The sequence below is a fragment of the Nelusetta ayraudi genome, unplaced genomic scaffold (assembly GCF_046127955.1).
Source record: "Nelusetta ayraudi isolate G7.1 ecotype Tasmania unplaced genomic scaffold, CSIRO-AGI_Nayr_v1 ptg000053l, whole genome shotgun sequence".
Taxonomy (NCBI): Eukaryota; Metazoa; Chordata; class Actinopteri; order Tetraodontiformes; family Monacanthidae; genus Nelusetta; species Nelusetta ayraudi.
Window position 1 is genome coordinate 6,044,122 of NW_027466103.1, and position 16,363 is coordinate 6,060,484.

A 16,363-nucleotide genomic window follows, 5' to 3' on the forward strand; every position below is an offset into this window, starting at 1 on the left:
TAAGAAAAAAATACAGGCAAAAGAGAAATTGCCTCTCCTCTTCCTCCTTGTATTGCGTCGGTCGGGTGTGAGGAGTTCTCACAGCAGTTTCTCTTTAAATGAAATCGTCACGGTCGCCGCGCAAATCGCGAAAGGTGTCGATAAGTGTTTTTGTTATGTAAACTTCATATAGACGGGAAAAACCAGCGGAGGACAAATCACGTCCCTCTACTTGAAATAATAGGAGGTGGAGGGAGGGGGGGGGCGGGGGTACAAAACAAAACCAATAGCGTAGAGAGGAGCAGGAGTGTGTGTGTGGAACCATTAGGCCAGGTGATTTTAGTGCAAATGTAAAGCACTAAGTGCCAAGGATGGAGAGAGCACTCTCTGCGAGATGAGTCTCTCCCTCTCTTTCTCTCTCTCTCACTCTCACTCTCTCTCTCTCTCTCATCTGGACTCTGTAATCTGTTATTGTGAGGAGGCAACAAAGCGATGCATTAGGAGGCACAGCAGAGCCGCGCGGCTTTGATGTGAGCTTGGTAACCAAGGCGCAGCGGTGGCCGGCGTGTGAGACCTGTCCCGGCGACTGTGTTGTGTAATCAGATGTGTTTACTGTTGTATTGGAGTAAGAGAAGTGGTGTAATCCATTCTCGCAGGAGTGCACTTATTACAAAGCGGACACGGGCGGAAAACAGGAGTTCGGAATAATGGAGGCTCTTTATTGGAGATATAAAAACTTTTACAGCACAAATTTGAGTGCGTGGCGAAACAAAAATAAATGGATTTTAATACCCAGACAAATGGAAAAAGTAAATAAGTGAATTGATGAAAAACAAACAAACACAAATTAGATTAGAATGATTAAGCGTCAGTGGCAGCAGGTGCTAGCAGGTGCTAGCAGGTGCTAGCAGCTTCTGGGCTAGTTGGTCGGGTGGATGATGTTCGACAGTTCAGGTCCTCGCACACTGGGAGCGAATTTCCACAGAGCCAAAAAGCGGCTGTTATTTTTTCGCTATTGTGTCGAAACGTCCAGACCTCTGACCAGTCAAAATGACACTGGCATGTTGATGACACCCAGGAGCTCAAATTTTACCCGGTGAAATTTCACCAGTAGTTTAGAATGTCCGTTGGACAATTTGAAGCACTGCTCCGTCAACTGGCTCGGCCTTTGCAGAGGGAGAACAAATTACCGAGAGCCGATTGATCCTGGACAGCGGCTATATTAGCCCTATATTAATACCTTCCCTCCGACATGTGACTAGCTGCTGTTCCGGATCAATCAAACACAGATTGTGAGTTTGTCGAAAGTGAATAAAAGCCAAATTCATATTCTGTTTGCCCGTTCCCCGTTCACTCGCTGTACAGCGGCAAACGGGGGAAATTCGTTGTGCAGTTGAAGCTTTATATATTTTGCATTCCTGCTTCTTGCAGTCTAATTTCAAAGCACAGTGTTAGCGCAGAAGAATAAGGCACAAGTATTCCCCACTCAACATTATTAAAATAAATAGAGACGTATTAGCGAATAGTGAGAGAGTTGAATTTACAGGCTGAGAAACACTCAGGCAGCAGGAGGTGCAACACTCCAGCAACGGCAGCTGGTTTACTTCCAGTCACTCTCGCCTAATTCGTCTGCAGAGTTGTAATATATACACGTCGTCCTAGCAAGATACTTATTCTGGACTATTATTTACAAGTTGATTCATTCACACGGATGCATTTCCTCCTGACCCCTTTCCTGCCGTTCACACCCTCCTGGCTCATTTTTACAAAGTCAATGCGGTTTCAGCGTCGCCTCAAAAGAGGAAAAAAACGGAGCAGATTTCTCACAAAAACAAAAACACGACACTGGAAGAGAAGTTTCCAAATCAACATCCGGAGCAGGACGAGGGCCGGAGTCTTTACCTCCGGGCTCTTTGATTGACAGCGCCATGTGCTGCCCCGGTCGCTCGGCCCAGTTCACGGGGGGAGGGGTGCCGGCCCTCAACAGCAGGAGGCAGGGAGTCGGGAGGGGCAGGGGGGTGGGGGGGGGTGGGGGGGTTCTGCGGGGGTGGTGTGTGAGGGTTAGAGGGAGGGGGTGGTCTCGGGGCTCCGCTGGGCGCTGAGGCGTGGTGGTGGTGGTGGGGGTGGGGGTGGGGGGGGTGGTGGTGGTGGTGGTGGTCAGGTGGACGCTTCACTTCTTCCTCCTTGGCTGGCCCTGGCCGGCGGGCGCTCTCACGGCGCTGTGCTGCACCTGTGAAAACAAACAGGAGTTTGGTCGGCGGCGGCGGCGGCAGGTAATCCGAGCTCAGCGGAGCGCGCAGTAATGGCTCCCCCGAGGAGGGAGAGCCGGCGCAGGGGGGGGGGGAGAGCGAGGCGGGCCTCGCCTGTAATGAATCATTTTTAAAACACGGGAGCAGAGGGGATTAATCACACGGAGGAAGGATTTGAAGAGTCAAGGGGTTCCCGCACAAGTGTACGCCCCCCGCCCCCCAACCCCACCCACCGCCATCACAATATTAGAAACAGACATCTACGGCGCTGAGGTGACCCGACCAGGCCGGTGAGGAAGTTTCAGACTGCGTAATCGGCCCTACTGCAGCGAACGCCCCCCTGAAGGAAACTTTGCGAAATGCTGAAAATAGACACGGAGGAAAAAATGTTGTTGAAGTTTCCAGCGACTGACTTCTCACTTTCTTGGAGGTGGGGGGGCGGGGGGGGCCTGAGAGTGACATTCTGAACTGGGAACCTTGTTGTTGCTGCCAGTTCCACGTGTAGAATTACGCCGTGGGTGTATTTTCCCTTTTTTTTTTTCCGCAGACTCGCCTTGATGTTAAAATGAATTGGCAAAAAAAAAAAAAAAAAAACAACGTTAATGTACGATGTCCATGTTATTTTGCGTCCCGGAACTGCCGGTATCATCGGAGGAGGACGGATCACAGTCAAACAGGGGGCCGGGGAGGGAGGAGAAGGAGAAGGGCTGGAAATTTTGAGAAAAAAAAAAACAGAAAAAGTTGCTTTTGAAGAAGCGCTTGCTGAGCTCAGACAACACGGCGAATCTGTTGAATAAAGAAGGTAAGAACTCTATGCTAATTAGCCGCTCTCCATTATTAGAATGGGAGATGGAATGCGGGAACAAAGTGGCTGCCTCCTGCATCAGAACATGAAACTGTCCTCAGAACTGACAGATGCTTCTTATTTCGGACAGACACGGCCGTCGTCAGAAGTCCCCGTTTGAGGCCGACTTTGTAGACGCGCGCAGCCACTAATTGCCAAGTCACATTTGCAAGAAAGACAGGAGTCAATTTTCAGCCTTTGTGCTGCTTTTTCCCCGCGTCCGCACCTATCTGAGGATTGAAGTTCTAAGTCAACAAAAACAAAAACGCGCGGCCCATTGTTGCGGGTCTCCTGTGTATACGATGTTAAGGTGATTTTTTTTGTTTTGTTTGTTTTTTTGTCCCCCCCCCCCCCCAGTCCATAATGAAAAGTACTTATGATGAATCTTAAGGGCGTTTTGTTTTTCCATGATTGGAGCTATTTTCAAGATGCAGCTTCTCCCCCCCACTTCCTCCTTTAAACCCGGCTTAAAAGTATTGTTTCCGCGAGATTTGAAAGTGACTCGCTACCCCCCCCCTCCCACACACACACAACCTCCCCGTTCAAACGCCCGCGAGCGCCGTCTCCCAGCGGGGACGGGAAAAAGACACAAAAAAGGGAAAAACCGGGTGGAATCAAAAAATGTACTCGCCACCTTGTTTTGCCAACTCGGTCGGCCAAATCTCAAACAACACAGGCTCCCTTCCGACATCACAGGGGGAGAGTCGGGGACGGCTCGCCGCAGGACGACATCAAGGCCGCGGGGAAAAAAAAGAAAGAACAGACCCCCCCCCCCGCCCCCCTCCCCCAACCCGACGATTCCAGAACTGTCAGGAGTTCTCGCTGAATTCCGTCTGCTGAGCTACCTGGGACGCGATGAAGGCGCTGGCGAGTGCCACTTTGGTGTCCCCGGCCCGGCCCCGGCCGAGCGGTGACGGCTCCTCCTCGGCGCCGTGATGCGAAAATTTGCAAATGATGCTCATGTGTCATCACATGTGGCTGCCGCTACATTAATTGACTCCGCTGCCCTGAAGCGAATGAGGCCCAGTTTTTGGAAGTGACAACTTTCTGAAACGCCCTCGAAAAAAAAAAATAAATAAATAAATAAATCCCTGCCTGAACACGATGTAGTACCTATGCCAGACCTGGTGTGGCGCTGCAAGTTTATTGGCAGAAGAAGGTTTCTGTGAAAATGCTGAAACGACCACTCTGGTGTATTCAGGCCACACCAGAGTGTCTCTCACGCGTCAGGAGCTCTCGGCCAATCAGGGCTGCTGATGCTGCCTCAGTCAGCCGGGTGAAAAAATAGCTAATAATGGTCGAGGCTGAAGCAAATATGGCGGCTGCACAGCTGTGCGGCGGCAGCTACGTGGAGCTGTTGTAATTGGGCCAGCCCCCCCCCCCGCCCCCCCCAATCCCCCCACTGTAAAAAAGAGTGCAAGTCCATTAATAATCAAACAAAGCCAGAGGATACAGCCCCCCCCCCCTCCTCCGCCCCCCTCCCGCAACACTTGGGAATTCTGGCCACGGCAAATAATGCGGCGGCCTGTCTTGGGGGAATTCCCACACCCTTATCTGTATGTAAAAACCGGACCCCCCCCCCCCTCACACCCACCCACCCACCAACACCCCCCACACCCCCTTACCTTCTGAACGTCAGTCGGCACCCTCCTGAGGAAATCCAGTATTTCATTATTGTCGATGGTGTACGGGTTGCGCAGCTTCTTGGTAAATTTGTTAACGCCTGTGGAAAAACAGGGAGGCGTTAATAAATAGAGGTGTCACACGCAAGCGGGCAGTTTAGCGGCCGCGTAAAAATAACTGCGCTGGGAACCGACGACGAAAGGAAAAAAGAAAAAGAAAAAGAAAAAGAAAGAGAAAGAGAGGAGAAAAAGGGTTGTCGTGCAACCTTGTTTTCAGCGTCGTATCGGTGAATCGCGGCCTCACGTGTGTGTTTCACTCAAGCCCCTGAGTGAGGCGCTGCAAGCATCAGACCCAGCCGGGGCAAACGGATCCGTAATGAAATAAATGCAGCCGCTGGTAACTTTTGCCCGGTCTGAATTACACGGGTCTGATCATTTCTCTGCACGCCTGTATTTACTTCTGAGTGAGAGAGAGAGAGAGAACAAGATAGAGATAGAGAGAGGGAGAGAGAGGGAGAGGGCGAGCACACTACCTCCCGGCTCTTGTAATGGGACTGTTACACTCACAGCTTGCTGCTGCTTGTACCTCAACGAGATGCAGACAAAGAACCTAAGGACTTAAATATGTGCGAGCGACTTGAAAGGCTCGCCTGGCAAGCACAGAGATGGGGGTTAACTGGGGAAGCAGAGAGGGGCGTCTTAGACTGTGTGTGTGTGTGTGTGTGTGTGTGTGTGTGTGTGTGTGTGTTTTTGTTTGATATGATGGGGAGGGTTTTTTTTATTTATTTTTGTGTGTGTGTGTGTGTGTGTGTGTGTGTGTGTGTGTGTGTGTGTGTGTGTTATTGATTGCGTCGAAGGCAGTGTGGAAGTACAGTGGTTGCAGGCTTCCAGCTGGAGGAGGAGGAGGAGGAGGAGGTGGGGGAGGAAGAGCAGGAGAGAGCCTGTTAAGGGCAGCGCATCTCCCTGACCACCGGGATGACTGTCTATTCTGTATGACTGCAGTGGATAATGAGAGGCTAGACCAGGAGCCTACAGACCGCCCAAGGACATCATGCATTATATACAGCTCGCTACTCTGCTCTCTGCTTTTGTTTTTCCTCCACACACACACACACACACACACACACACACACAAACGCCGGGCCCGGGCTCGGCTCTGCCGGGCCCACACCGCTGCCTCAGCCCACACTGGGCAGCCCAGCAAATCTCTGCAGCCGTCTGATCTCGGCAGAGCGTCGGCAGCGGTGTGGGCACGGCGCGCTTCTTTCGCACGTTTACTCCGCTTCGTTAAACCATGGATTTCCACTTAGGGAGACTAAATAAACAAAAAGGTTGCGTTTTGTAGGCGCCGGTACGGGAGTTTTTTTTTTTTTTTTTTTTTTTGCTGTACGCGGGAATGAAAACGGAGAGGAGCCTCCACACTGTGCTTTCAAGACAAGAAAAAAAAAAAGAATAAAGTGCACTGATTGATTCACAACTGTTAAAAACGGAGCTTACCCCAGATCAGCACGAGGTACCTCAGCGGGATCAAATACAGCAGCAGCGTGGCCCCAAACAGCACCAAGCAGGCCAGGCAGGACAGGAAGGGCACGGACCAGTTGAACATGCTGGAAAAGAACCATCGAGACCCATTATGCTCTCTGGAGCAGCAAAACACTTTTAAAATTAGCAAGAAAAGAAAAAGCTGCTTTGTAGGACGAGCAGGGAAGTCAACTTACTTCTTGATTCTCTCCCCCATGTTGGCGATTTCCTCCAGAACGTTCTGGACCACGAGCACCACTTCCTGCACCATGTGGATCTTGTCCATCAAACCTTTTTTGCCGGCCTCCTGGAAAGGGCCACATTGAAAAACAGACACAGTGAGAGAGAGAGAGAGAGAGAGAGAGGATGATGATGATGATGATGAAGATGATGATGATATGCACTGTGTGTTAAATGTTGGCCGGCGTGGAGACAAAGAGCAGTTTATCTCTCTGTGCTATTATGTGTGATTTATCTATTGAATGGCCCGTAATGAGCCAAACACTGCGCACATCTTCACATTTGTTCTTTTGAAGATGAGACGGACGGCGAGGCAGCGCTCAGGAGCTGTTATGTGGACGGCGGAGAGATTTCCGCCTTTGTCCTGGCGAGCACAATGGAGCTGTTGCACAAGAGCAGCACAATCAAGACTCTCTCTCTCTCTCTTCCTCCCTCTCTCTCTCTCTCTCTCTCTCTCTCTCTCTTCTTCCCTCTCTCTCCCTCAGATGAAAAGTACACAAAATGGCCATCCGCAATCAGGCAGACTAGATGACCCAGACAAGAAGTGCAGGAGGGGGTGGTGGTGGTGGTGGTGGTGGGGGTGGGGTGGCGGCTCGAGAAAACTTAAGGAAAGGTTGCATTCCGCCAGCCAACGGCTGAACAAGTTTGAGCAGGTTTTCACAAATGCAGTCCCGGCGCTGTGGGAACACGCACACTGGATTCATGCGGTGGGTTTTTGGTTGCAGGGGCCGGACAGCAGGGGGCGACACGGCCGAAGGCTCTTCCAGTTCGAGCGGAACGAAAGTGAAGGCATCGCGAGGACGAGATCAGGGATCCAGAGATGGAGGAGCGGCTCGAGAGGAGAGGAGGGAGCGGAGGGGGAGAGAGAGAGAGAGAGAGAGAGAGAGGGAGAGAGAGAGAGAGAGAGAGCGAGAGTGTGTGTGTGTGGGGGAGGGCTGAGAATCCTCAACATCAAAAGCAGGAAATTATGACAGGAATGATGACACGCAGAGTGAGAGGAGGTGGGAGGGTGAGGGGAGGAAAACGGAGGAAAAGCGAGAGTGTCGGGGGGGTGGGGGGCAGTTGGGAGTGGTGGTGGTGTGTGTGTGTGTGTGTGTGTGTGTGTGTCGGGGGGGGGAGCTTTGAGTGATGCCTGCGTGTTTACGTTACAAGTCAGCAGTGACGGGGTCCAGACAGACAGGACGCCTTTATCAGAGCTTCGCTTGGCGAGGCCCCTGGGAAAAAGCCCAGAGACTCCCCACCGTCAGGTCCGCTCCTCTCCATGAGGGGAAGAGGAGGAGAAGAAAAAAAAGCAATTCCCACACTGCCGCTCGGCCCTCCCACACTGGGGCCGGGGCTCTGGACACGCAGCTCGCCCTGCAGCTCGGCCCGGCCCAAAAAAGGAGAAACCAGCAGAAATATGCTCATCACCAGGAAGCTGCCCTTTACCCGCACTTCCGCCGCCCAACACCAGGGGGGGTGGAGGCGAAGTTGCTCGGACCAGGTGTTGGTCGAGCTCTCTCATCTCATCCCAGGGTTTATTTTATTTTATTTGTTTTTACAAGCGGAGCGAGAGAACAGCCTCCCAGCCAGGATCCCAGGAGCCACGGCCGCGTTCAGGCCGTCGCCGCGGCTCACATTCCTTCTCGGCTCTTCCCAGGCAGCCGGCGTAAGTGAGCAAATTACGCCACTCACAATTCCGAACAGTAATGGAAGTGTTTAGATGCCGATAAAAACCAGAGCGGAGACACGGGCCCTCTAAACGTCTGGAAGGGAGAAACAGAACAAACAGACGTCCTCGGCATCAAGAGGCAAAGGGCCGCGTCGTTTCCATTATTCATGCGCTTAAAGAGTCTCCCAACCCTCCATCTCCTTGGTGACCGACGCCGGGGCCTTTCTTTCCCCTCCTACATTAATCATTTGGTGATATTCTTTTTTTTTTTTTCATCTCTCCCCTCACTGTTTTCAGGATCACGGGGAGGGGTGGGTTAAAGTGGAGGGGGTTGGGGGGGGGGGGGGGGGGTATTTAAAACGAAGGTTAAACCAGCGGATGGTGTAAATGAATCCTAAATGTGTGCTGATGAGAAAACCTGTGTGAAATCATGTTCTCATTTCGGGTAAAATTGCAAAAGCCCCAGTTTTTTGAGAGGGTTTTTTTTTTCTTTTTTTTTATTATAAAGGTGCGGTAATGGAGAACCAATTTGATCTCCTGCACAAAGGTAAACACACTCTCCCAGACACGTGGGGGTTGTTATCAAAAGGCTGGAAAAAGCTCATTTAGCATGGATTTAATTGGAGTAAACGGTGCCAAATTTGAATTCTCCGAACTGAATATTTTTTTTGCGCCGTGGCTTTTTTTCCTCTTTTTCCCCCCGACAAAGATAAGAATTGCAGCTAAATGAAAAACACCTGCGTTTCTGGCACGATGCAGAGCGGAAAAAAAAAACAAGAAAAAAAAAATGTGAAAAAAAGGCAAAAATGCGAACAAACAATTTGGCGGGATAGAAAACAGAAAGGCCGTCCGGGGGGAGGAGTCTCCCAGTGCCCTGGTGGTGGCGCCCTAGTGCACTGCGTGGCCACTCACTCAAGGAGAAGCATCAGTGACAGTGGACTGGTGGACTGCTGGGCGCGCCGTATGGACCCAGTCTGGCAGCCACCTCATCCTCCTCCCTCCCCCCCCCTCCCCCCTCCCCCCCTGGGTGAAGCTCGCGGAGGAAACTTGAACCCGGAGCAGCGTCGCACGCCCCGGGGAGGCGGCGAGAGAGTGGTCTCATCTCCACTCTCCGGCGGAGGAGCGCGTCCGGAGACGCTCGCTTCGCCCCTCTGCTTCTCCATGTTACGATTAAATACTGTCTGTCTGCACAAGTGATACCCAGGGCCAAAGGCAAGTCGCTTTGCCCGCACGTAATTTGTAAGCTGTCTCCCTCCCCGAGGACAGATTTGTTCACAGGCGGGGAATGTGTTCGGCACGGCGGCTCTGCCTCGCCTTTCGTCTTCCTTCAGCGTCACTCCCTCCCTCCCTCTCTTCCTCTCTCCCTCGCTTGCTCCCTCCCTCCTTCCCGTCCCGGGTTTGAATGTTTCCCTCCTCGAGGGGGGGCGAAAATAGAGGGGATAAAAACACATTTGAGAGGTAATCATAACCTTCTCAGAGGGAAAAGCCTTTATTCACGTGTTTCAGGAAAAGTCCAGGGGAGGGAGCGGGCGAAGGAGAAGAAATAAAAAGAGAGAGAGAGGGAGAGCGAGCGAGCTTTGAAGTTATCAAACTTTACACTGATCACTCTTTAACCCCAAATATTTTAAAATAAGACTTTGATAAGGAGGTGTAAAAGCTGCGGCGCTTGATCTGACTGCACGATACGGCGTCCAAGTGACAGCGGGGACCATAACAAGACTTTCAAATAAGCCACTTTAAATTAAAGCTGACAGCTTAAAACAAACACGGGTGACTGCTTAATTAGTAAATGAAAGGAGATATTTCATTTCCTCTGCGAGTGCGAGAGGGCTTAGGGAGGCTCGTTTGGAGAAGGAGAAGGGGAAAAAAAAGAGCCTTCAAAAAGGCTGCGCAGAGGCGACGGCTGAGATCAGAAACACGTAAAGCGCATTGAGGGAATCTTAAATCTTTCCAAAGACGCGGCCGTTCCTCACACTCCGACAGTAAACACTCCACTATATTGGGGTTTCAAGGTAAAGACAAATGCAATAACCACTCTGTGTAGCCGCGATATTAAATCCAGCGCCTGAGAGTAATCCTGCCCGCTACAGTATTCATAAATACGCTGAATTTTCCTGCTCCGCCACCGCCGCCTGTTTGGCCACCGGTCGGCTGTTTTTTTTGTTTTTTTTTCCCGAGCGCAGTTGACCACTTTGTGCGAGCAGACATATCATGCGAGTTTCATCTGTGAATTAGCCCGTCCTTTCAGACAGGATTTGGCGGATGTGCCTGTGTTTTTAAAAGAATCTGGCTTTTTCTCGTAGCCCCGGGTCATCGCAGCAGAATATATTGAGCGCATTATGGATATGAATCCTGGGCCCAGACACGCAGCGCAGGGGTCATCGCTCGGAGGCTCGGCGTTCGCTCCACACTTCATTGCCATAAAGCAATAACACACATCCCTGTTAACTCTCCCTTCCTTACAGAAAAACTGTGGGGTGAGTGTAATTGAATACAGTGCGCTGTGGGGAAGTATAATTTTCAGGCTACTTAAAGATTTCCTTTTGCTTTGTTTGTTTTTTGCTTTTGTTTTTTTCAAGCGAGACACCGGAGAGACGCATTAATAATCATCATTTGCGATTCCTCGCAAACAAACGAAAGCAGCCAACATGACTGATGACTGGGGGCGAGAGTCCAACTTTGCCGTCGTTCTCGCACTCGCTTTGGCAGTGAGAGGTTGCGCTCATCATAAGTTCAACTCTCAGACAACACCGTGCACAAATATATAATGTTTCTCCCCTGCAAAAACAAAAACAGAACAAAACACAACAAAAAAGGTGGCCTGCGGAGGGACGTCACCGACTGTTGCTCCTTAAATTGAACTTATGGATTTTTCAAAGGGCCGCTTCATCTTGGAGAACATTTGTAGAGTGACACTGAATACCCAGAGGAGCCGAGCGGAGAGCCGCATCCAGCTGCTTCGCCGACGTCGCCCTCATTTGGGATGCAGATAAATATTTCTATTTTTAGATGTAAAAAAAAAAAAGGAGCTTCTGAGAGCGGAGACGTTCATTGCGAGCGCGTTTGAATGCAGGGTTGATCGTTTTTTTGTTTTTTTTTCGATTGCAGCAGTTGAGTTGCTTTGCTGGACCAGGATTTTTGCAGCAAAGACAAAGAGGTTTCTATTTTTGGGGTATTGAAAATGAAAAAAGGGGTTGTAAATCAGCGAAGACTCAGTGGGATTTTTTTTGTTGCAGTCCAATCCAATGGAGATGTTTAGAAACGGTCGACCACTGTGTGCACCAACCCTGAAAACCTAAGAGCGACCAGATTAAAAGAAAAATACCTTTTCGTCGTCGTCCTCGTCGTCGCCCGTGCTCACGTTCACCTAGGAGGGAAATAAAGGGTAGTGGGTGATTTCAAACGGCCGGGGACGTGTGGGCACTAGAGCATTTTTAACAAACACCTAGTAATGAAATTTTCTTTGAGTACATTCACCCCTATTGGGAGAGGCCCCGTTTCCATAGAGACTGCATCACGGGGGTGACCTCGCACAAAAGGAGAGGTGAACGAGGGCCTTCCTCACAAGAGCACTGTCACACCAAAGCAATCTCATTTCGCCTCGACATAAGCGCACAGAAAAACACAACGTGGGGGGAGGGGGATGGGGGCAGAGAGAGAGAGAGAGAGAGAGCGGGGGAAGAGGAGAAGAAAAAGAAATAAAAAACAACAAAAAACCCGCGCCGCACACATTTAATTTGGACGCCGTTGCCTAGATCACATTATATCAAGTCATCCCTGACCCCAATGTGGTGACTTTGCCTGGGAACAGAGCCGCGTGTCACTGCCTGGCCAGAGGGTCAGGGAGGGGTGGCACAGCGCAGCAGCCGCATGCGAGGGGGGCCCGGCCCGGGCTTTAACATTGCCCCGGGATGGCATCTCCGCCGCCAGCCGTAAACACCATCACCGGGCCGGCCGGCTGGCTGGGAGGGGGTGCTGGGGAGGCAGGGGGGCGTGCGGGCGAAGCCCCCGGCTGGCCGGCCGGCCGGTGAGACGGCTCGCGACACGACGGAAACTGAGGGGGCAGTCGGAAGTGTGAACGGAATTAACCTTCACCGGGACGAGTAGGACGGGAAATGTGTCCGCGTGCAGTGTGACTGTAGCAAACACACTAGGAGCCACACACACACACACACACACACACACACACACACACACACACACACACACACACACACACACACACACACACTGAAAGTGATTTCCAGCGGCTGGCCTGGCGCTGTGTGTTTTATTGGGTCTGTGGAGACACTTCGGACTTCGTAAAACAGATGTCGTTTCTTTTAGAAAGCCACTCCTGCGTTGTGAAGCTGCTCACGGGCGCCTGCTAGCGACTGGAGTCATCAGGAGCGTGTGAGGAGGATCACAGCAGCATGGAATAGGAGAAAAGTCCCCCACTGCAAGTCTCATGGAGTGAGTGACTTTTTATATGGACAGCAGCAAAAACAGTCCACTATTATACATTGGAGTATATTTTATAATAATTTTAAGTATACTTATACGTAGAATATACATATAGACACTATATGTATGTATACAGATGTACATAGGTATATACACTGATGCATGTATTTCTATAATTGAATTATGACACATACTTCTGATTACATGGTATTCCTTTCATTGTCATGACTTTGACATTGTGGATTGTCACTCAAAGGCCTCGAAACTATGAATGAACACACATGGAATATGGGTGATCAGCGTGATTGAACGTCTGTCCGTCACTCACCAGGTCCTGGCCGGAGCTGCTCTTCCCCGTGGAGAGCTGGAAGTAGTGCCATCCCAGCAGCAGCAGCAGGAAGAGGGGCAGCATGAAGAGCTCCCAGTGCCACACCGTCACCAGGAAGATCTGAGGAGGAGGAGACGGGACACGTCAGGCGCGGATCTGTGCGGCTCTCTAATCTCGGCAGGGCGGGACGGCGGAACAAAATATGTAATGGATTTAACCGCCGTCTTAAATCTCACGAAGAAAAAGCTTCCGCCGACTCTAAAGCCGCTGAGATTTCACAGCCGGCGGCAATAGATTTTACTCTTAGTGGGTTTTTTGAGAGTAACAGACATTTGGGGGACAACTTTTTTTTTTTTAATATCATGAAATCCTATTTATATACACCAATAACAGCAGGCTGGCAGACAGAGCCTCGCTGCGGAACAGAGAGTCTGACACGGGCGGGCGCGGCGCTCCCGTCTCTTAACTAGCACATCAAATCCTCTTAGACTCGGAGGCCTGCAACGCTCTCCGCCGAGGCGCATATGGCAGCCGGAGACACATTTGCAACATTTACCCCCCCCCACCCCCACCCCCTCCTCGGCGGCGGCGATGCCGAGAAGAGCCAAGACCCCCGGTAGAAATAAGACGGATCACGGCGAATGAGTAATCCCTTATAATTCCGCAAAGAAGTGGCGCTAAGCACGTTGCACAACAGCCGCCGCACCGCGCGGCGGAGCGCTAATTGGACGGCCGTGTTTGAGCCCAGTTTAGTGACGGCCTAATGAGACCGGCTGCGGATGCGGTCGTCAGGAATGCGTGAGGAGGATCACACCGGAAGAATGACGGAGACGGAGTGAGAGAAAAAAAAAAAGTGTCCCCGACTGCAAGTCTAACAGACTGAATGACCTTCGACACGGACGGCAGCAAACACAGTCCACCATTGTACGTTGAGGTCAATTTTATAGTCAGTGTAGGTGCAATTACATAATAACATTCATTTATATACATATTTTTTTAAACATATATGTTCATATACTTATGTTTCTATATTTGAAATATTTCATTATATACATATTTATGTTTATATTTATACTATGAGAGCTTTGGAAGTATTTAGTTGTTCACCCTGCAACTCACTCTGGCCTGCCTGCCACTCTCAATACTTTTATCGCAGTCTCAAATTGTTCACCAACATCTCTTGCACATTTGAAAAAAAAAAAGCCCTGTTCATTTGAATCATGTTTTCTTTCTTCACGTCTGGCCGTCTTAATAAGGCATCACTTCTTTGGAGGAGGTTGGAGGGGGGAAAAAGGTGAATGCTGGACCCACACTGTGGCAGGAGTGCGCAGCTGAGGCTCCAGAAAAACCTGCAGGCTGCTCAAAGTATGAACAATATGTTCGAGTTAAGCCTCAGACAGGATGTGAAGCGCCGGGGCCTTCGGGCCTCCATAGCAGGCCTGTAAACAGCAGACTGCTCCTGTCATAGCAACCGCGGCACCCGTGCACGTTGCTGCCTGGGGGTGTGGGGGTGGAGGTGGTGATGGTGATGGGGGGATGGGGGATGATGGGGGGGGCGGGGGGCGCTCTACCTAGTGCCACACCAGGCTGAGGTTCAAACGGCCACCGGGGAAACGTGAACCGTGAGTAATGCAGGCAACACCACGGCGCCCCCGAGAGCCCGGGGCCTCACAGTGCGCCGCTTATCATCCCACCATGTAACCTGGGAGAGGGATGAGCCGGGCCGGGCCGGGCTGGGCTGAGTCGAGTCGAGCCGATCCAGATCGAGCCGAGCCAAACCAGAACAAGCCGAGCTGAACCAAGCTGGGCCAGGCCGAGCTGAGCTGAGTCAAGCTGATCCAGACCCAGCCCTGCCAGGCCGAGCTGAGCTGAACCAAGCCGAGCCGAACCGAACCAAACTGAGCCAAGCCAGGCTGAGCCGAGCCGAGCTGGACCAAGCCAAGATGGGCTGAGCTGAGCCGAGCCGAGCCGGGCCGAGCCGAGCCGAGCCGAGCTGAGCCGAACCAGGCCGAGTTGAGTCGGACCGAGCCAGGCCAAGCCGGACAGGGTTAGGCCGAGCCAGGCCGAGTCGGACCGAGCTGTGCCGAGCCGGACCGAGCTGAGCCAGGCTGAGCCAGGCTGAGCACACCAACGCTGCAGGACATCTGAGAAATGACGGCCCAGAAGCGCTAAGCTAAGCGCTCCTTTAACACATTACGCATTTAGAAACAAACCGGAGCTGGTGGGGGGATTTTTTTTTCCTTTTTTTCAGGTAAACAATGAATATGCATGACGTGCAGCGGTACCTGCGCTACGCCTGCCCTGCGTTATGAATAACCTACGTCATGTGTTGTCACCCCCGCTCCCGTGAGGCCATTCAAAAACCGGCTCTCCTCTCACCCCAGAGGAATTCAGCCGGACAGGTAGCTTGTCACACTCCCGGCGTTCTGGCGGGAAGAAGAAGTGAGGAGAGGAGAGGAGCGAGGGGGGGAATGTGCCGGCAAACTGACACGAGCCCAGCAGGAAGGCTGAACCCCCTTGCCCTCGCTGGAAAAAAAAAAAGCGGCTGCATTAACCACTAAAGTCTAATTGCTTGGTCTCTGTCTTCCTGCGCGAGTCAACAGAGGGAGCCAATTCATTTCCACCCGGGGAGCCGGCAGAGAGAATCTGTCACAGGTATTCATAATCGCCCGCTAATGCAAATTTCTGCCCGAGCGCGTTCTGGCTCAGCGGACAAGATAAAAGCCCGCAGAAATACAATGCCTGGTGTCTAAACTGAGGGCTTAAATGAGGGTATAAACCAAAACTGTCAGAGAAATCTCCTCCATTCCTCCCTCACGGTGTGTCAGCCCGTGTGTTCGGGATTTACATCCTTTTTTTTCTTCTTAAAACACTAATAAAAAACGGCGGAGCGGGAAACATCTGGGAAAACCTCTCAGATTCCTTCACTCAGGTGCAGCGGCTGAGGCTCCGCCGTCAGATATCCAGCGGTAATGAGCGGAGGCAGGACTATAAACCCCCCCCACCCCGTCTCCTCACATTCTCCCAGAGTTTCAGCCAAACGGAGACGGAGCTAATTCCCCGCTAAGTGGTTTATGTTTTATTAGCGAGCGGCTGAGTGATTAAAGGACATGTTGGACAAAGTGCAACCTTGCAGGCGTGAGAGTTAAAAAAAGAAGAGGAAGAAGAGGAGGAAGAAGAAGAAGAAGAAGAAGAAGAAGGAAGAAAAGGGGAAGAAATAATCCGCGTTTTAATTGCCTTCAAAGATGGGCTCCACTTTAGTTGAGGGCCTGCCTGCATATTTCATGATCTGACAGCAAATGACAAGCAAAAAACCCTTTCGCCTCCTGACGACGGGAATGCTAATGCGGGGAATGAGTTGTAAAGTGTCCGTCCGTTTCACCAAAAAAACAAACAACAACAAAAAAAAAAAATCGGGACACCGAGCGACAAAACAAAGGCAATTGGCGAGGCGATAATTAATGGAATACCTGGGCATTTAGCTGG

The 16,363-nt window shown here is 51.3% G+C and overlaps 1 protein-coding gene across 4 annotated transcripts in view; it reads right to left on the bottom strand.

Moving 5' to 3' along the window:
• Window positions 1-677: 677 nt before the first annotated feature.
• mctp2a (multiple C2 domains, transmembrane 2a) overlaps window positions 678-16,363 on the bottom strand; it is a 36,932-nt gene continuing 21,246 nt past the window's right edge. For 3 of the 4 annotated variants that reach the window (XM_076038019.1, XM_076038021.1, XM_076038022.1), the window contains 6 exons: window positions 12,878-12,997; window positions 11,432-11,473; window positions 6,413-6,522; window positions 6,192-6,301; window positions 4,698-4,795; window positions 678-2,209 (listed from right to left, as the gene is read on the bottom strand). In XM_076038019.1, the coding sequence (XP_075894134.1) occupies window positions 2,150-2,209; window positions 4,698-4,795; window positions 6,192-6,301; window positions 6,413-6,522; window positions 11,432-11,473; window positions 12,878-12,997 (540 nt within the window). In that variant the 3' untranslated portion in view covers window positions 678-2,149. Of the gene's footprint in view, window positions 2,210-4,697; window positions 4,796-6,191; window positions 6,302-6,412; window positions 6,523-6,941; window positions 7,288-11,431; window positions 11,474-12,877; window positions 12,998-16,363 lie in introns of those variants that run through there. The other variant, XM_076038023.1, reaches the window with a different exon arrangement.